At 43.5% G+C, this 20694-nt stretch overlaps 1 protein-coding gene across 1 annotated transcript; it reads left to right on the top strand.

Annotated features, from left to right (window-relative positions):
- The first annotated feature begins 11517 nt into the window (after positions 1–11517).
- GDF5 (growth differentiation factor 5) lies at positions 11518–18699 on the top strand. The gene is made up of 2 exons (XM_084853696.1): positions 11518–14864; positions 15953–18699. The coding sequence occupies exons 1-2, from the start codon at positions 14231–14233 to the stop codon at positions 16819–16821; spliced, it is 1503 nt and encodes a 500-aa protein (XP_084709822.1). The 5' UTR covers positions 11518–14230; the 3' UTR covers positions 16822–18699.
- Positions 18700–20694: the final 1995 nt, after the last annotated feature.

The following is a 20694-nucleotide window of genomic DNA, read 5'->3' as shown; positions in this document are numbered from 1 at the left end:
TTTGCTATTTTATTCAATACATTTCTATACTGCAGGGCACCCAAGACAGCTTACCATTTTTAAATACAGAAACAAATGTTACTTAAAACCCCACATGAGAATATAGTTCTCTCAGGCCGACTGAAGGTCTCTTCATGAGCTGATGACACGAGCACCCTAGCATGGGCTTCCTCACTTCTGCTTTCCTTCAGACATCTTAGGTAGCCCCAGGGAAGGTGGGGGAGGGACTGCCCCAACAGTCCTCTCAGGCCAACTGATTATACCCTCAGGAGCTGATGGCACATTCTCCCCACCCTGGACCTCTCCTCTTCTTAATTTATAATTAATTTATAATTAACTGAGGTCACCAATGGGTGACACTCCGCGCCCCCTGCCTTTCTGTCCCACCTGTCATTGGAAGGGGTCAGCTCAGTTTAGCTCCTCTTCCCACCCCTTCCATCTCCAGGAACGATGTCCACTAAACCTGCAGCCAAATTCCCCAGAGGTCACAGGCACTGAGGGAACAGTGTATGCTGTCTCCATGGAAGAGGGGAGCTTTATTTATGCGATGCCTGGTTGCCTCCAACCTCCCAGCCATTCAGTATTTCTGATTCTGTCCCTATTTGTGCTTCTCCATGCCTGTTTATAGCAGAGGGGTGCCTTGCTACAAACGTTGTGGGAACATCTCCACTCCTATGAACAACACCCTTGGGAACAATGTAGCTCTGCTGTGCAGAATCTGTGTTACTGTGGTTACCAGCGCTAGCCCGGATATCTAGATCAAGTTGTTCTCGCCCAGGTTTATGAACTTGACATTTAAGACAGGAATTCATCTCTTGGCCATCCCTTGCATGCCCCTCTTATCAAACCATATGATATTGGCTGACATGGAGACCACTGCCATGTCTTTCTGCCCAGTGGATGTTACAGTAGCCACAGATCAAAAAGGTCAAGGCAGAGATGCTGAAAAGGAGAAACGAGTAGTTAGTTTGAGTCACAGATGTGGTGTCCCCCATGGCCACTGTCTGCACCCTCTGTGCTGCTTTGGGCCTGTAGGCCCTCAACTGCCATCTGACCATTTGTTCTGTGTGGTTCCCTTGCCTGCCATGGCAACTGCAGTTGCAGCCCCAATGCAGAAGAAGTGGGGTGAGACTTCCCCAGGGCACAGTCTAACTGTTACCTTTGCTTTCCATCTGTGGAAATGGAAACTGTTAGAGGCAGCCTGACCCCAAGAAGAAATAAAGGGGCTCCCAGCTATCGCCGGATGGATAGGCAGTCTTGTCATGCCACTAGTGGGTACCCTGGTCCAGCTGTCCTCAGGGTCACCTACTGCCCTGGCCCAGCTGCCTACAGGGTCACCTACTGCCCATTCTCCTCTTATATGTCTTGTAACTTGTTAAAATGAAGGGTTAGCTTACTGGGCCCCGTGACAGGTCTTTTCTGGTGATTGCCCTCCATGAAAGATCCCATCTTTATCTGTGTTCCAGCTCCCTGATCCTCATTGCTCCCCCCCAAAGGCCAGAAGAAATGCTGCCCTAAAAAGTGTTCCTTTGCTTAATGAATCAGGAAGAACCCCTAGTAGGGGAGACTGACAGCCTTTTCCCCTTCTTGTCTGGAGTTTCCCTAGCCCTTGTGTTGGCAATGCAATGCCAATAGAAAAAGCACCCACACACACCCCATAGTGTTTGCATGTCCCAATTTTAATTTTGTGTTTACCTTGGGTAGCTGGGATACAGAGTTGTGGCTTATAACCACCCTGGTCCCCTTCCTTTCTTTTCCTCACGATGCTTTGGGCTCCAGGTGGGTCCAGAGCATTCTTCCAAAACAAAAAACGAAGAGAGTGGGGCAGCTGGAATCCAGAGCTCTGCTTTCCAGCATGACTTGCCACCCCAAACTCTTTCTTAAGGAAAGAAAAAGGATGCTGCAGCTGGCCGGTAAGCTTGGGGAGCTGAGGGCAACTGTGGGAAGTGTGGCCTCAGGGTAGGAAAGCATTGACCAGGGATGTTGGGTCCCATCGGATCCCTGTGTCCATGGCTCGTCGCACCATTATCCCGTGCAAATTAAGCTTGGCCCCAATCCATTAGATTGAATGTACAATGCAGTTCAGCCTCAAACTGTATAGGCTTCCTCTAGAATGAGACCCCATTACAGTTCATGATGAGCCTATCCCAAACCAGTAGGACTTCCTTCATTACCCTAACAAAGTAATGGGGAGCTTTGATGCATTTGGCAGTTACAGGTGGGTGCAAAATTCCCTGCCATTACAAGTACCTGGCAGACAGAATTCAGGTGCCCAGTCAAAATCTGTAATGTTGCCCTCCTGCATTTGCCCATCCTATTCACTAGTTCCCTCAGGGCCAAAGCACCTATTAATTTAAAAGACATAACTACCAACAATGTCTTTTTTATTCTAGAGTAAGCACAGGGCCCCTGATCCAGATTGACTCCCTTGAATGGGGGGAGGGGGGCTTTAGCCCTTCCCCCCTCACTGTGATCCCAACCTACACCTGCAATTTATGTTGTCAAATGGTGATCCATTAAAGCTAATGAACCACTATTTGGTGTGGGGTCCTTAATCTGGACTGGGACTGCAGTGGGGGGCAGGGAAGGGTTAAAGCCACTCTAGGATCCAGATTTAGATTAGGGCCCCTGCACCTGAGGAAAAAGAAGATGTAGCTGCTAGCTAGGCCTTTAAAGTAATGTATGCTTTGAGTCCCAGTTTGTCCTAGGGTAGGACAAACTGAAAGCCTGTCAGAGCTGGACCATCTGTCCTGCAAGGAAGGACCAGGCTGGAGCATGCATCATTTGTTTACTCATGAATAGACTGCTGCCACAACCTCATTGTTCCTAACTCTGAAGCAGGAGGCACTTAGGAGCTGCAGAAAGTGACCTGAGAGTGAAGAAGTACTCTTATCGCATTTTGCCAGCTGAGCACTTGACCGAGGGCCCACACAATGGAAATGGCTGTGGCAAAGGATGTATATTTTACTAAACTGAGCGCTGGATCCATAGCATCATTTACTGATGGCCCTTTGGATACAACAAATTCTGGATTAACCTGTACTCCTCTGGAGCCTTTTTAGGATCATCCCTAAAAGCAAAATCCACACATTGGGAAAAGGCAGTTCCTGGTGCACCCATGAGACCTCGTCTCTTTCTGAAGTTTTGCTCTGACCAAGTGCTCCATCCTGTGCACCAAGCTGAAATAGTTTGATAGCCTGTGTGCCCTCTCCCCTTCATAAGGGATCTGTGGCAACTGCAAAACCACAGTCCCATTGTAATCTGAGAAGAGAAACCTGGATTGAGTAAGCGGTGGCAGCTATCCAGAGAGAGAGATCCTGTGGTCCCTGGTGAGCATCCCAGGGACCATGGGATGGCTTGAAAAACCCCTTCTAAGGTTGGAGACAGTGTTCCAACCTCAGAAGGGGGAGTCAAGGATTTGACCCTGACCCCTCACAGCCAGCAGGGAGAGAACCACACTAGCTGCCTTTGTGAGATCAGAAAATTGACCTTGGAGAAGGGGAAAAGGGGGCATGGCGGTGGGAGGGGAGGAGGCCAGAGAAGCCAGGATATGATTTATCCTGAGCCTCCTCCAGCTTCCCCCTCCAAAGCACCCTCACTAGATGGGCTATAAAGCCCATCTAGTGAAAATATAGGTGGTCAGAGGACAGGGAGGCAAAGATCACTTCCACTGCTCTTGCCCTGCTGGCTTCAGCCTGGTAGGGCATAGAAATCTTGGAAGCCTCTGAGTTCAGGGGCTTCTGAGCAGCAAGGGTGCAGTCTATAGGACTGCAGCCTTAACCAAGTAAGGAGGTACATCTGGCCTAGTCTGCACCATGGATAGGTGGAGCAACCTTTTCCCATGTCCCTCCACTGAATCACTGAATTTAAGCATAGAATTTGGTATAGTTGCAGAATTCAGCACCTGAGAATCTCAGCTTTGGTTTGTTGTTAAAAAAAACGATGTATAGAGTGGATGATTTCAAAGATAAGTTTTGAAGTCTTTGGGCACTCTCTGTTGACATTTCAAAGTTGAACAGCATTTCTGCTGATTGACAGGCCTTGCCTTTAATCTCAACAGCATCCATACCACATTTGTCACCCTATGCTTCTATATTTGACACTACCAGACTTCACGCACTCCATGTATAAACGCATTTACCTGGAGATAACTTTAAGGTGAATTTATGTCAATTAAACTTATTTCCAAATAAATGTAATAGTGGTATCAATCTCCTATTCATGGCAAAGAGCTTCAGGGAACGCCTGTCTCATATCCTGATAACTCCTGATATCCATTTCAGTTTTTTGTTTATATTGTTCACACCTCAGACTCAAGTTCCTGAATATCTTCTTTCAAAATGTAAAATTTATCATGCTATGCATCTCTGTTCTATATGCGTTCTGCCCTGCTGGAACTGTTACTCCATCTCTAGATATTTTCTGGAATTCTTGTGTTTAATATGAAGTAACGATAATAAAATAATTTCTAAAGTTAGCACTTATTTCAGAAGAAAAACCACATGGATCTGATCACCAAAAAAAGGTCTGACTAATGTTAACTTTGGCTGAAAGATTCAGGAGATTGTTGCATGTGCTTCAGGTCTAGCAGAAGTTTTGTTGGATACACTCACACCATGTGACTTCTGTAGACTGGTTGCAGCTTGTTTCTATCACGTTCTGGCACTGCAGCGGACATCAAGTCACATGATGCTCTCTCCAAGTTTCCATGCCTTGGATTTTTGCACTCAGCCACTTGCTTCTTCAGATTCTTATGCTTCTGCTTGCATTAAGACATTAATGTTATTGATTTACAAGCCCAAGAAGCTGGAGACCTTGGACTCTGCTTTCCAGTGATTAGAAATGTCATTCGTTAGATGTTGCCAGCTGCAACATCTGGTTTCTATTATTTAAAGGGACAGAAATTATTGGTAACGTTTTTGTGAATGCCAAAGAAGCCCACAGTATCCATGCCCCTGAGAGGCCCCTTTCTTCCTCAGGTCTCCTGTAACACTCACAGAAGCCCACAGTATCCATACCCTTGAGGGGCCTCTAATTTGAGAGCATATTTTAGGAAAGCTGTCAGCAGCCTTCTGATTCTTCGGTCACAAAGGGCTACCTCTCAGCTATGACATCAAACTTCAAAAGGGCTGCTCCAATGACTCTCCTCCCTTTTCTTAGGGAGACCTCAGCAAGTGCTCACAGTAGCTGGATGGTGGGGAGCATGAAACCCAAGATATAGTTCTTTAGGATCCTGTAGGGATCCTTTCTTTATCTTTACCATGGAGGATAGGATGTGGCATTCTGATGCTGTTGAATGAACTATCCTTTCAAAGAAGATGGTTGGCCATCTGCATTTTTGCGATGGCTCAAGTCAGCCCTCCTCAACCTGGTGTCCCTCAGATGTGGTGGACCACAGCTCCCATCATCGCCAGCCAGGAATGATGGGATTTGTCATCAACACATCTGAAGGGTGCAGGTTGGAAAAGTTTGGCTTGAGCTATATCATGTGATGGCTTAGGTTAGCAAAGGGATTTTCCTCTCTGAAAGTCTAGCTATCCATTAGCTCTGAAATCCTAATGATTTGTAGGTAGGAACCGTTTTTAGAACTGCTCCCTCCGGAACACCTTTGCAGACTGAGTACATTGCCTGCATATATTTGCTAAGCCTCTTGACACTGAAACACACAATTCTTTCTTCATTTTTCTGTTTACTTTAGTGAAGCTCAAGCACTGCCACAGCTAAGGTTATGCCAGGATATTCCATATAGTGAGACATTCTAAAAGTTTGCAATCATTCTTGGGCGCCATAGTCTGCCATGGCATATGTTTGGCATACATTCTAGGCAATCTCTCAGCCACTTCTTCTCCTTCGTATGGTTCATGGACAGCTACCACCATAGACATGGAGAGTTTCTGTTCATGCTATTAATGAAATGGAAGGCTATGATATATAACTAATAAACAGCTCTAATGAGAAACCTATTCCTGCTTAATGGAAGGGGGTAGAACTGGCCTGGTTTCCCAGGAATAGGCTTTGTTGCTGGGGAAAGCCAGGGGGAAATAATTAATGGCTGGAGATATGTACCTAAGCACTGGACTGGGAAAGTATACAACCTCGGGGAGTGGGGAGAGAAGGGGGTGGGACAGGGAAAATTGTTTCAAATTATGCAGCTAGGTGGTAGAGAAACTAGCAAGGCACCTAGCAATGATATCATGGCCATCATATAGTGAGAGTCCATTATGCTGACATAAGCTCTATCCCCTCAGCAAAACCCAGGGGATAGTTGGTGTATGTTAGACTGAGAATTGCTAAAGACCCAGTAACATCAGCAATCTGTTGGTTTTCTAGCACTCACTAGCACTTGCAAGGGTGGAGTCCCTCGGCAGGACTGGTGACAGTTGATTGGTGACAACTCTGATGTCCACACGAGAGCACTGAGCGCTTGGGATGGCTCCTAGAGAACAGTCAGGGAGTCTTACTAAACGCACAATCCTATGTACGTTTAGACAGGAAAAGTCCTACAATTCCCAGCATTCCCTAGCCAGCTGAGAGTTGTAGAACTTTTTTTCTGTCTAAATGTGTATAGGATTGTGCCCTAAGGCAACCTTCTCCAACCTGGTGCCCTCTAGATGTGTTGAACTACAACTCCAAGCATCCCATACCAGCCATACTGTCTGGGGATACTGAGCACTGTAGTTCACATTGGGAGGGCAGCAGCTCGAGAAAGGGTGTACTGAAGGGCCATTAAGTCATAGTGGCTCTGGAACATAAAGTGACTGTTCTCATTCCAGCACAGTTTGAACAGGAAAAGTAAACATTTCACGCTCTTTATGCCTTTCAGATATTCCTTTTGTCATACGATACAGTCAATCTCATTCATTGGAAAGGTGGGAAGACTTTCAAGTTAGGGTGCCTCCAGTTCCAGACAGACTGTTTTTCCAGGCATACCAGTTCTGTGTGCCTGCCATGCATAAATCCCATAGAGATTTTGCTGATAACCAGTGCTGATCCCTGCTAGTTCAAATGGTAAACCAAAGAACATTTGGTTCCCCATTTCCACCCCCACTCCCACAGTTCAGCACTCAAGCTGCTGTCTAGGGAAGCCTCATAAGTGATGCTGGCAGAAAAGAGCTGCAGATCTGATGCCTAACAATTTGCATAACATTTTCAGTGGTTGATCCCCTTCTCTAATGGTAACTAGGCTGAAATCATTCATGCTTCAAGACTGCCTTCTGTTGGAAAGGTTCTGCAAAAGTGAAGTGGCAAAATTTTCAAGGATAGTTTTATGTGGGAAAATACAGTGTTTTAAAATGTACTTTTCCAGTAGACTGTATTATTAAGAACTCCTAAGATAAATTCTGCTATGGAATATGGAGATGGATGTTTTGAAGCTTCAAGGGTGATCTTTACTTTTTACATTATTTTTTATTGTTTTACTTTCCTGTGATAAACAGTGCAACATTTTGATGCAAGTCTTTCAAAATTGCATTTGTACATTATTAGGGACTTCATATCTTGCAACATTTCTGTACAAAAGACACTTATGTATCGCGACTAACACATATGTGTATATTGTAACAAGTAGCAATCCTATATGTGTGAAAATTGGCGTGTGTGGCCAATCCAAATTCACATTATTTTTAAATAACATCTGTATCTCATACTTCCTTCACAGAAGCATACATAGTTCTACCTATTCTATAGCCCCCTCACTTATCCTCATGCAATCTTTCACTTGCGAGGTGCCACTTCTCACCTGGCAGGTGACCTCTCAGTTGGAGCAGTTTGCCTGGTAAGATGCAGCACCTTGCATGCCACTTTTGACTGTCCTGGAATTGTCCTCTGTTTGGTTTATCTTAGGAGGTGTCGCTGGTGGGGCCAAAAGGAGCATGAAAGAGTTGTGATCTACTTTCCCCCCACTGCAGGGTGCTCCACTTGTCAGGAATTGGGAGATTGCCCCAGAGGCCCAACCTGATGATACTCCCTTTTTCCATGAAAGGAATGCCTAATATGTGGCAACATTTCTAATAATTCAGACCACACAACACTTCCCCTTAAAGCACTACAGGTGCTTCTTTTCCACTCACATATCCAGGGTATACACCTCATCCTTACTGTCAAGGCCCTCCAGGGCCTTGCCCTCCCTTCCCCATCTCCCTGTCTTTGTATCCCACCGTGTCCCTGTCCAACACCTTTTGCTCCTTGAGGCTGCCTGCTCTCCTGAGGCTCAGGTCTTGAGACTCAGCAGGCAGATCCTGGGAGTTGAGGGATGGTACCTGCCTGGCAGATAGGGGTGGATGTCTGCTAGGGGCAGGAAATCGCTAGTGACCAGTGTCCCAGTGGTGAATAGCTAAAGATCTCAAGATATGCAGAAAATGGCATATCCCCACCCTGCCACACATGCCCTCCAATTGTGCTCCTTGTCCTGGAAACTGAGAACATGAGAGCATAAGAAGAGCCCTGCTGAATCAGACCAAGGGTCTATCTACTCCAGCATTCTATTCACACAGGTGCCAACCAGAAGAAGTCTGAAACCCTGAAACCTAGGTCAAACCTGGAGAGCAGGTAACCCTCTTGCTCCTGCAGTTCTATCCCACCCCCCCCCAGCCATCCAAAGATCTCCTACTCCCTTGAATAGTCCATCCCTTTTCAGATTTCCTGTACTTACTACTTCCAGGTGGCCTTGTCAGTGGCTGTCATAATTTGAAATGTTTGGGGAGAAGACTGGTCCCCTGGGAACTTCACTGTACTGGGAGTTAGGATACCCGTTAGGTTTTTCTTTCTCCTTGCTGTGTTCTTTGTCAAACTGCTGAAGCTCCCTCTGTTTCATTTTCTATAGAACTGCTCAGTCCTTAAACTGCCACGTCAGCACAAAAAAGCTATATAGCTCATTAATGGTGTGAGGACTGCAGTTTGTTTGTACAATGGAGATCATGCCACTTGCTCATGCTGTTTAAGTATTGCTAGTAAGAAATTAATGGTTGATGTATATTCTTTAAACATTTCTGCTTCTGGTCATGGTCAAAACCAATTGCTTGCAGGAAAAAAATAACATTTAAGCCTTTAATTTTAAGAGATCAAATGATACCCCACCCTGCATGCGTGTGCGTACCCCACATGCACACACACACACACACACACTCAAATTAACACCTGCAGATTTTTTTAAATTTTATCTGAGCTAATTGGGTCAATGGTTATGCCTAATTTATAAAAACAAGTCACTTTTCTGAAATATACAAGAGAAATATTCTATTTTTTCTGAATTAATAAACTTTACTGTGACAATACCATGAGATATATACAGCCACTGAGACTTAATGACAAGTGTAGTGGCACAGTACGTCTGTGTCTTTAATCATCCTAATAAGGGCTTTGGGGCAGGCAATTTTGATCAGGGGTTATGGTGTAGTGGGAAAAGGTTACAAAAATCCCTTTCCAGTCTCCTTCCCCAATCAAATTAGCAGTCCCCCACATTTTTACTTTTTTTTTTTAAGTAAAGAAAAGGATGTTAGGAGATCTGATCACAGATTACCTGCATCATGTCTAGAAACACACTAATCTAGCCTGGGTTCATCTCACTGAAATCACAGTTTAAAAATAAAAAAATAAAAAAGAAACATTTGACAATTGCAAAGCCTTCCCTTGGCTGCTTTTCCTTTTGCAAAATCAAGAATATCACTAAAAGGGTTCAGACATACAATTTAAGTGAACAGGGAAAATTAAACACAACACGTACAAGATATTGGGGGTTTAAATAACACTAAATTCATACCCCCCCCCCCAGCTTATGCAGCCACTGACCTTTCAGTTCACAGTCCACTATGTTTTGGGGAACTTCAGTATGCTGATATCTCTCTGGTTCTGGCAGGGCTGGTGTCAAGGGTAGGCATGGCTGGGCACCTGCCACAGGCACCTGCCACAGGCCCCCACCCCAGCAGGAGCCCACTTATAAGAGCCCCTTGGACTTCCTCTTCCCCATTACCATTGCAGCCTGCTTGTTCATGTGCCTCTCACTCTGGCCCAGACAGTGGTGATGGTGAGAAGGAGGAGGAGCAGATGCCACTGCCTATTTGTTCACTGACTCTTTGTCTGTCAAGCAAGCAAGTGGTAGCAATGATGAGAAAGAAGATGAGGAGCAATAGCAGCTGGTGACAGTGGTGGAGAACAGGTAGACTCACTAAGGGAGGGGGCCCACTGAAGATGTCTTGCCCAAGGACTCTCAAAAATCTAGAGCTGGCCCTGGTCTTTGGAATACAAACTTAGAAACAAAACAGAGCACTTGACCCACTGGCTGTAGGTAAATACAGATAATGAAATGGTACAGGTTAGGAGTGGAAAGTTTTACATATTTGAGTACCCTTGTGTGTGGGGGGGGGGGTCACCTATGAGCCCAAGTATGCAGGGGAGTTAAGATTATCTGCATGGCAGCTTTCCAGGATGCCACCAGAAGGAACATGCACAGCACAGGGGAAGTAAAGGAACATCAACCCCCACTCCCTGGTCTCTGTTGCTGTTGGAGAATTTAAGAACTGCACCAGAGTCAAAGAGATTCTGCTCAAGTGAGAAATCCCCCATTGCAAGCTGTAAGAAATCTGGTTACTATTTCCTGCACTTATCAGTTTTGAGGAATTGGTTTCTGGTTATAGTATTTATGGCTCTAAACAAGTGATAAATACCACCAAGTGATATTGTGTTTTACTGATTGTAATGAATTTAAAATGCTGTCATAATATTACTGAAACAAATTGTTTATTTGGATTGTTCCAGCGGTTTGAAATGAGCTGGTATTAGAGTGTTTATTGCAAAGATGTATTCTTGTATTATGACCTGCTTTGGGCACATTTATGTGGAAAAGGACAGGGAAAACAGGTACCCTTTTGCCTCAGGAGATCCTTGTCACTATAGCTGGGTTGGGGAACCTGTGGCCTAAGAACTGCATGCAGCCCTCAGCCTAATTTCATGCAGCCGTCAGCATCACTTGGCTTTCTGGACGCTGCAGTCTCACTCTTGCTCTCTAGCCTGCCCCTCTGAGAATTGCTTCCTCTTCCACTTTGTAAGTGTGTGCGCGTGTGCGCGCATGTGTGAGAGAGAGCATGAGCATGTGTTAGGGATGCTGTCAAACAGATGCATCCATCTGTCAGGGATGCTTTGACTTAGATTCCTGCATTGAGCAGAGGGTTGGACTCAATGGTCTTATAGGCCCCTTCCAACCCTACTATTCTATGATTCTCTACCAGTGGAGGCTGTTGGCTCCCATGTCAGTGGGGTGGGGATTCCACTCTGGGTTTCAGTCAGAATCAGTCAGAATTCTAAAGGAACTATCCAAGGTGCTTTGCATCTTGGATAGCTCCTTCAGAGTTCTGACTTGTTCTGGCTGCAACCCAGAGCGGAATCCCCACCCCACTGACATGGGAGCCACCAGTCTCCACTGGTAGAGAATCATAGAATCATAGAATAGTAGGGTTGGAAGGGGCCTATAAGACCATCGAGTCCAACCCTCTGCTCAATGCAGGAATCTAAGTCAAAGCATCCCTGACAGATGGCTTCATCTTGAATGGCATCAGTGTGGGACAGCCCACTTCCTCCCTAGGTAATTGGTTTGATTGTTGTATTGCTCTAACAGTCAGGCAGTTTTTCTTGATGTTCAGCCGGAACCTGGCTTCCTGTAACTGGAGCCCATTATTCCGTGTCCTGCACTCTGGGATGATCGAGAAGAGATCCTGGCCTTCCTCTCTGTGACAGCCTTTCAAATACTTGAAGGCCGCTATCCTATCTCCCCTCAGTCTTCTCTTCTCAAGGCTAAACATGCCCAGTTCTTTCAGTCTCTCTTCATAGGGCTTTGTTTCCAGTCCCCTGATCATCTTCATTGCCCTCCTCTGAACCTTCTCCAGTTTGTCTGTATCCTTCTTAAAGTGCAGTGCCCAGAACTGGACACAGCACTCCAGATGAGGCCTAACCAGTGCTGAGTAGAGGGGAAGGCGTAGAATGGTATCATAATGCTGCAAACTCTGCCCAAATTTGGCTCTGGTTCCACCCACCATTGACTGAGAGCCTCAATTTACTTTTTTTACTGTGTGTCAATGGCCCTTCATAGGAAAAAGATTCCCCACTATTGATATATGAAATAATTGGAAAACATTGCCACTTGTGCAGGCTGCACACATTGCATCTATTTTAATCATTTTTGTTATCCTCTGTAAGCCCATTAAAACTGGGGTGAGGTGAGATATAAACAGAACCAAGCAACCAACACATGCTTGTCCCCCACAGGTTCCTGCCTGTCCAGTGAACCAGCATGGGCTGATGTACCTCATAGGTCTGCACAAGGACTGGTAGCTCTGAAACAGCTTATGCGTTTCTCCCAGTTAGGGTGCTTCCAGATGGAAGGCTCCTAGCAGTAGCAGTCAGAACACATTGTGCACTTGTTCCATCTTTTTCTCCTTAATGCATTTTTTGTGTTAAAGGAACAGATGGAAGAAGCAGCAAGAAAACACAGGGGGCTCACAAGCTGAAGACAATGTCATCTAGACCCCCCATAAACCTCCATGAATGAGGCAGAAAAACTCATTTGGAAGCACCCTTAGAGCCATTTTGATGTGTCATTAGATTCCATTGGTCATTAATAGGGCTCAGGGATTATTACTAGACTTCAGAGCAGTACCGACTTCTGAGCACATTTCGGCAGGTGGTGCATGTTGAGTAGTGCACAGGTGGTCATGGAGCCACTGTAACACTCCCCATACAAGGCATGCAGTAGAATCCTACATGGGGTCACACTTTGCTGGGAAGCGTGTGCAAGACTAAGGATTCAGAGTGCTTTTCTTCAAGCAGAAGATCGTGTACAAGAGTTCTGTGAAGCTTACATATCCCTGTGCTCTAAAAGGCATTTGTCCAATTAAAGGTGCCGCCTTACCAAAATTTTATATTCTCTTCACTGGCATCAACTCAGCAGGAAGGTTCTGTGCCAGATGTAGAGATGTTTGTGATAGCTAGTACCTAGTACATTTCCAACAGAATAGTACTATTCTTGTTTTGCATGGATTAACATTCTTTTTGGCTTTTAAAATCACATTCTCACTAAATGTTTAGACAATCAGAATTAATGTGGTGGTGCTGGGGCTTCTTGGTGCTTTCACTTCACAGGAGCTCTAGGTTCCTGCAGGGGACACTGCTGCTTAACATTGAATAGTCCAGGAGGAGCTGATAAAGGGAGACAGAGAACTAGTTAAATAACAGAATCCAAAATGCTTTATACAACATAAATACTCCCTAGTTAGGCATCAGATGAGATTTTGCTTAATTTCTTAAAGTCTTCTTTCAACATGTCATAATAAATGCCTTAAAATGCTTATTAAAAAATAGTTAATTTTGTTAATAATGCTCTTGTTCACTCCTATCCTTTCATTAACAACTGACAGAATGAAATTGCTGTTAATAAAGATCAGATTCTATATTCAGAACTTTATAAGAGTTATATGTGAATGAGAGCATGCTTTAATATATTTATTTCTAACTGACTTCTACTGTTTATCTTATACAGCTTTGTTCTGTTCCGAATGAGAAGTTCATTTAAGGCTAAAATAGGCAACATGTTGCCACTTTAAATTGCATATTCTATAGAGTTTTGGTCCTACAGAGTTGTTTTACATGAAGCAGAGTATGAGTCATGGTAATGGAAAGGGCAAAGAAGACTTTTTAAAAGAAATATATCACACTTAAATTAGTTTAGACAGCATGACATCAGAGAGTAATTAAATAGGTTTTTGTTGGAATTCCACTTCCAATTCCTGAGTTCAGGTTTGTAAAAGATTTCTGAGCACCTGCAGGTTTCTGTGTGTGAAATATTTTCACTGGAAAGGATTCAAAACTTTTTTTTAAAAAAAACCCTTTTAACACAGAGGCAGCATTACGCCATTCTTCCTTCTTGGAAAAAAAAACCCCACTCTCCGATTTAAACAAGAGTCCTTCAAGTTTTTAGTCACTTTTACAGAAGAAAGGGGGGTGGTAAACTTTCTCTTTTCAAGAACAAGCTGCTAGCAGAAACCAGGAGAAGACCAAACTAAATTAGCATTTCCACTATGGGACTGGATACAAATATTAAACAAATAGATTTAAAGTGCTTTAAGCTGAAAATAAAACTCTTTCTGCTGACTTTGGTTTTTCATTTCTTTCATGTTTTCTTATGCCAAACTGGAGGAACCTTTTCTGATTTTTTCTTTGGTGGCATTCAAAGGAAGACCAGAGGATGAAAATCCTGCACTTTCTTACTTTACTGCTTTGGCACTTTAGTTGGTTTTACCCTGTTCTCATTTCCTTAGTACTGAGACCTGCTGAAGCGAGTCAAGGTAATCCAGGATCCAAATTAGGATTGTCAAAAGTAGATGGAAAAGAGAGGAACCCCTTGCCAAGGGCCGGTACCTTCAGAACGGGAAGCCATGGATATAGTGCTGGGAATTCAAAGTCTAGGACAAAAAGTAATACTGCTCAAGTTGGAGCTCTCTTGGGAAAGGCTGATGACTCAAAGAAGACTCTCTCTAAACCAGGGAGCACAGACAAAAAGGTAGGACATTCTTCAAATAGACAGTTAGGAATAAGGTCAGTGACCCCAAAGGTTCAGAACTTTGGCCCCAAGGCCCCACTGAAGAAAACTGGCACTGGGAATTCAGATGCCAGCTCCTACAAAACCAAAAAGACTAAAGAACCTATTGCCCAAAGGGAGTCTAAAGAGGCATTCAGACATCCTGCCATCACACCACATGAATACATGCTGTCCTTATACAGGACTCTTTCTGATGCAGAGCGGAAGGGTGTTAATGGAAGTGTAAAACTGGAGACTGGGCTGGCCAATACAATTACAAGCTTCATAGACAAGGCACAAGGTAAGAAATATAATGTTTGCATAGGTATTCATGCATATTAAATGTATGTCTGAAGTTATTTGAGAAGACTTCTGTATTTACAGAAAGACACAAAGCTTGGCTGACTAAAGGCATTTTCAGGCTTACAGTGTATATTTAAAGAGCATTTATAGCATAAGATTTAGGTATTTATAGACAAACCGAACAAAATTTATGCCTTTACCCTAATGCTGTTACTAATATTAGGGCTATGTTATGTTTTACAAGGAATGATGCGTACAGCCATGCTTGACAAATTCAGTTTGGATCAGTCACTGATCATTTATTCCATTTAATGGAATGGGATTTAGGAGGCATTTAAACAAATGTAAAGCTTGCAGAAGAGATGCAGCCCAGCTTTTTCTGAATGAAGTACCATGCTGATGGAGTCTTTGGACAGCTCTCTCTCTTTCTGTATGTGTGTGCGTGTGTGTGTGTGTGCACACACACGTGTATACACACGTGTGTGTCTGAGGAGAGAGAGACACAGAGAGAGAGAGAGACAGACAGACAGAAAGACAGACATAATAGGGAGATAGAGTGTCTGGCTCTGGTCCTTCAGATTTGAATGAGAAGCTGTGATAAAGCATTTTTCTTTGTAGATAGTACATATTAAAGTCTGTTTGTCTTCAAATACTCATCAATCCCCTTGCATTTTTCAGTTTAAAAAAATCTCCCTGTGACAGCACAAGACCAATCTATGCTTAAATCCTTTTATCATTGTGTGTTACCATAAGTAAAGAATAGCACAAGTGCAATTTAGCAGTCTGGTATCTCAGTCCCAAATACATTTTATTGGAAGTTAAATCCCATTGATTAGTCTTAATGTAGTGTCTGAAAAGATCAGACCCAAGTATGAAACAGAAATATTTCTTTGTCTGACTTAGAAGTGCTGAAAATGTTATTTTAGTAAATCTCCATGGAATATGAACTCACAACAGTTCCACGGTGTCATTTTATAACTCACAAGCCTGCAAACGAATAGTGGACATTGTATATTATTGGGAGATTAGAAACTGACATAACTTTCTGTTTGAAATACATAAATCTCTCCTTTTTTCTCTCTTTAGATGATCGCGCTCCAGCTGTTAAAAGGCAGAAATACATTTTTGATATCAGTGCATTAGAAAAAGATGGCTTACTAGGGGCAGAACTGCGTATTTTAAGGAAAAAACCTTCTGACTCCTGGAAACCTCATTCTCATGGGAAAACATGTCAAGTGAAACTATTCAGTTGCTCCACAAGCAGGCAAGCATCCATTCTCTTGGATTCTCGGACAGTCAACTTCTTAGATACAGCAAAATGGGAGGTGTTTGACATTTGGAAACTTTTTAGGAATTTTAAAAACTCTGCTAACTTGTGTTTTGAAATGGAAGCTTTTGAAAGGGGGAGGCCTGTTGATTTAAGGACTGTGGGATTTAATAGAACAGGGAGGCAAGTCAATGAAAAGGCTCTCTTCTTAGTATTTGGTAGGACAAAGAAAAGGGACTTGTTCTTCAATGAAATAAAAGCCAGATCTGGCCAGGATGACAAAACTGTTTATGAATACCTATTCAATCAAAGGAGAAAGAGGAGGGCTCCTTTAGCAACTCGACAAGGAAAGAGGCCCAACAAGAACCTGAAGGCAAGGTGTAGCAAAAAAGCACTTCATGTGAATTTTAAGGATATGGGCTGGGATGACTGGATAATAGCCCCTCTTGAGTATGAAGCTTATCACTGTGAAGGACTTTGTGAATTTCCTCTTCGGTCACATCTGGAACCTACCAATCATGCTGTTATCCAAACATTAATGAATTCTATGGACCCAGAGTCCACACCTCCAACTTGTTGTGTTCCAACAAGGCTGAGTCCTATTAGCATTCTGTTTATTGACTCTGCTAATAATGTAGTCTACAAACAATATGAAGACATGGTTGTGGAGTCATGTGGCTGTAGGTAGCAGTGCAGCATTCACATTACTAACTGTACAAAGCTTTTTCCAGTGGCTGATAAAAAAGAAAACTTAACGGTGCAATCATATGGGGATTCAGAGGTGACCAACTATACAATTCAGGGCAAGGAGTGCAGAGGGGATCCCTGCATTTGCGACTAGACAGCCAAATTCGGCTGTCTAGCCAAGGCACCTTGGAGCAGGGGGCAGGGAGAGGCTGGACAGTGCATAGGAAGCGTCATACCGGTGCTTCCTCGGTCCCCGCCCCGCCTCCAGGAACGCCCCCTTCTTGCACGTTCCACACTGCTCTTCCAAGCGTGGAGCCGGGGATGAACCGCACCACCTACAAGGCGGTGGAGGCAGGGATTTGGATTTGTGGGAACCAACCTTGGAGTGCCAGCTCCAAGCCCGGTTTCCAGAAATCAAAAAATCCTATGGGATTGCACCCTAACCTAATTTTATAGATCAGCACGGTAATAACACCCAACGTTGTTTGTACTGACAACAACTATAGTGCCATCTTACTGTTGGCAAGTAATGCACATCTGCTTGCTACACTGTGTCCCCAGTTGCAACTTTCACAAGGATACTATCAAAGCTCAGGCATGTAGGACTGCATAACAGAAGAGACTCTGTTGTGGTTAAAATTCTTTTATGATGCCACATATTTAAATTGTTCCCAGCCATACTTCAATGATGCCTCAACCATGCTCCTTGTCTACCCTACTCAGCAACACTAAACAATAGTGTGCAATGCTGCTGTGCCACATCTGGAGATATTTGCTGCTGCCAGTATAACAACTCTGAAATATGCTGGCGCAGCCATACAATGTCCTGGATCAGCTCATGATGCTAAGCCAGAGATCACACTGTTGCATCAGTGTGGCAGTTCTTGCACCACACCTTAAACACTTTTACTAGTCTAAGATCAGGCTATATGTTTTCTAATAGCTAGAATAGAATACGCAACATGAAAAATGGACTGAAGTTTTATTGCTTTTGTATCTGTAGTTTGGATACATTGTAGTACTAATTTATTATCCTCAGGCTCAGTGCTGCGTCCCAAGATATTTTGTTGCCAGAAGCAAAGCACAAAGTGATGTGCTCTGCTTCTGGCTAGGGCCAACACTTTAAAAAGTCTTGCTGCACCATTCAGACATTAATTCCTGCCTTCATCTGTCTCCCTAAATCCCACCCTCTGACACACCTGTATCACCTTGCTCCATGGTAAAACTGGCCCTGCACAGACTCATGCAGAATAAGATGCTTAGTACAATGAACCTTCTTCAAAGGATATTTAGATTTTCACATCATACAGATTTTTGAATCTCTAAGGACACTGGTAAATGCAGTGCCAATAGCTTATGTATATTTTCTCCTGCTCTTCCTGTTTTTAAAGCCTAATCCTCTGTGTACATCATCATCATATGTATTCATTTCATATGAGCTTGAAAAAATCCTGATATCTCTACAAAACAGTGATTAAATTAAGCTGTTTATCATAAATAGTTTTCAGCAACTTTTCAGATTCTTAAAACTGTATATTTGCAACAGAGTCATTTAACAGAATGTTGATTTAGTTTTAAAGTGTACACATTATACATGGATTTAGAGAACTGCAAGCAAACCTATTTCAATGTTTATTGTATTTCAGCTTCATAACTTTCTTAAATATGCATCCTTTTATTGTTATGTTTTCATCTGTTTTATTATTCTGCTTATAATTCACGCTGCTCTCTAGTGCTCGTAGTAAAATAACAGCTTAGGATGTACTAAATTATTGACAGTGTTAAGTGTATCTAGATGTCATAGTTACCATAAAAATAATTTTATTAAAATATTTTGTTTTGAGTATTTTGTTCAACTAATAAAAAAAACAAGAGAACTTTGGAGTGAGACAGGCTTTTTATGAACCTTCTGTTTATATCGATACCTCTGATTATCATCAGTTGTATCTTTTCCCCAGTGGGCTCTGAAACTCCCATAGAGAAAGTACAATTAATTGCAAAGGCTTTATTGGGAAAATAAGCAGTTCTTCTGCCACAAACCAACACAGAGTATAGGCCCATTGATTTCAGTGGCCTAATGCATGCTCAGCTCAGTATTGCTGTTGTACCTTTAGTTTTCCTGAATTGTACTATTGTAATATCATAGGTCAGTTCTAGTAACTATTTTTGTATGCTTCCACTTATGCAGCCAGGTATGCAGGTATCATAAGGAAAGGAAAAGTTCCTCCTGTGCAAACACCGGGTCATTACTGAACCCTAGAGGGATGCTGCTTATGCTGGTGTTTTCATGGCAGACTATAGCAGGGTGGTTTGCCATTGCCTTCCCCAGTTGTGTCTACCTTTCCCCCAGCAAGCTGGGTACTCATTTTACCAACCTTGGAAGGATGGAAGGCTGAGTCGACCTGAGCCGGCTACCCGAGATCCGGCTTCCGCTGGGATCGAACTCAGGTTGTGGAGAGAGTTTCGGTTGCAGTACTGTCGCCTACCACTCTGCGCCACACAAGGCTCTATGCAGGTATCATAAGCTCCTATATAAAGCATACAGAAAGTCCATGACAGACTCTGTTAAAAAACAAATTGTTAAAAGAATCAAATCAGATTGAGAATTTGAAGCACTCTGATGCAGAGATAAGTGAGATTTATGGCAGAGCAATTATTTACTCCAATTATGTTGCAGGGAAGATACACTGGGGGAACAGCCACTGTATCTATGCATGTTCAGCCTGGGAGAGAAAAAACATACAGCTCAAAAACACAAAAAATGGCTTTAAAATGGTGTACATGCCCACAGCAGCCCTGGAAAGTGATAGTGCCCATCAAGTAAGGACTGTGTTAGTGACAATGCCCACATGCCACCCATACATGGAGGCAGCCAATGAAACCATGACAATGTGGTCATGGCCAGGGGTGTAGTGAAGCCAGGGCTCACAGGGTCAAAACGCTGGGACCTTTTTAGCAGGGACACTGCCACCATCTGCCACCTCACCCCACCCCACCCAGCTCAGCTCAAGCTCCCCTCAAGCAAGGAGATGGCCATCGCTTAAGAACAGAGTGCATGTACTGCAAATAGAAAGTTCTCAGATCATTCCCTGAAATTTCTGGTAAAATGATCTCGATTACTATGGCTGGAAAGACTTCTGCTGGTCAGAGTACAGTAGTAGGCTAGAGATACACCATTGGTCTGACCATTGAGGCAGTTACATACGTTCATCATACTTTCATTTCTGTTTCCTTCAATTCAGTAAGCGGAATAGTTGTTTGGTGGCTCAAGGTCCTAGCGTTGGCCTTTGTCTGGGTCAATATCTGAATCACAATGAATCAGCAGCTTGGTAACAAAAGCAAGATTATCTGTTTTCATGAGTTTGAGAAATAGAAGTGTAGAAAGGAAAAACCTCAACCCTCCCTTCTTGACTGATATTATAATAATGTTCTCAGAAGGGGCTGGATTAACTGCACTAATGGAAGTGGACTTCCCCATCCCCTCCTTCTGACTGCAGCCCCTCCAGCCCCTGAAAATGCTACACAGAGCATCAAGAGACCCTGCTAAATGGGGTGAGCTGTGGTATGGGGGGGATTTTCCAAAAATTGGGCAGAAGAACTTTCTGTAAGCAGAAGCTTCCCTCTCATGGAAGGCAAATCCTGGATCCAGCCCAGTGTCTAGAGAGCAGAATGGAAGGCAGAGTTAATTTCCTTCCTTGCAGTCTCAATTTATGTGAAAAACTGTTTATTTTGATATTTCCATATTCACATGCTGTGACAAAATGAGTGGGAGAGAAGACTGTGTGTGCTCAGATGCGCATACGAACAGGAGTGCGTGTGGTTTCTTCTGCTGTGGGGTGGGCTCAGCTTCCACTGCCTTTGCTCCTTAAATGAC

This window comes from Heloderma suspectum, chromosome 4 (assembly GCF_057233095.1).
Source record: "Heloderma suspectum isolate Gila_16-S chromosome 4, 16-S_ref, whole genome shotgun sequence".
NCBI classification, from domain to species: Eukaryota; Metazoa; Chordata; class Lepidosauria; order Squamata; family Helodermatidae; genus Heloderma; species Heloderma suspectum.
Note: the sequence above shows the minus strand (reverse complement) of the source record. Positions and strands in the feature narration are given on the sequence as shown.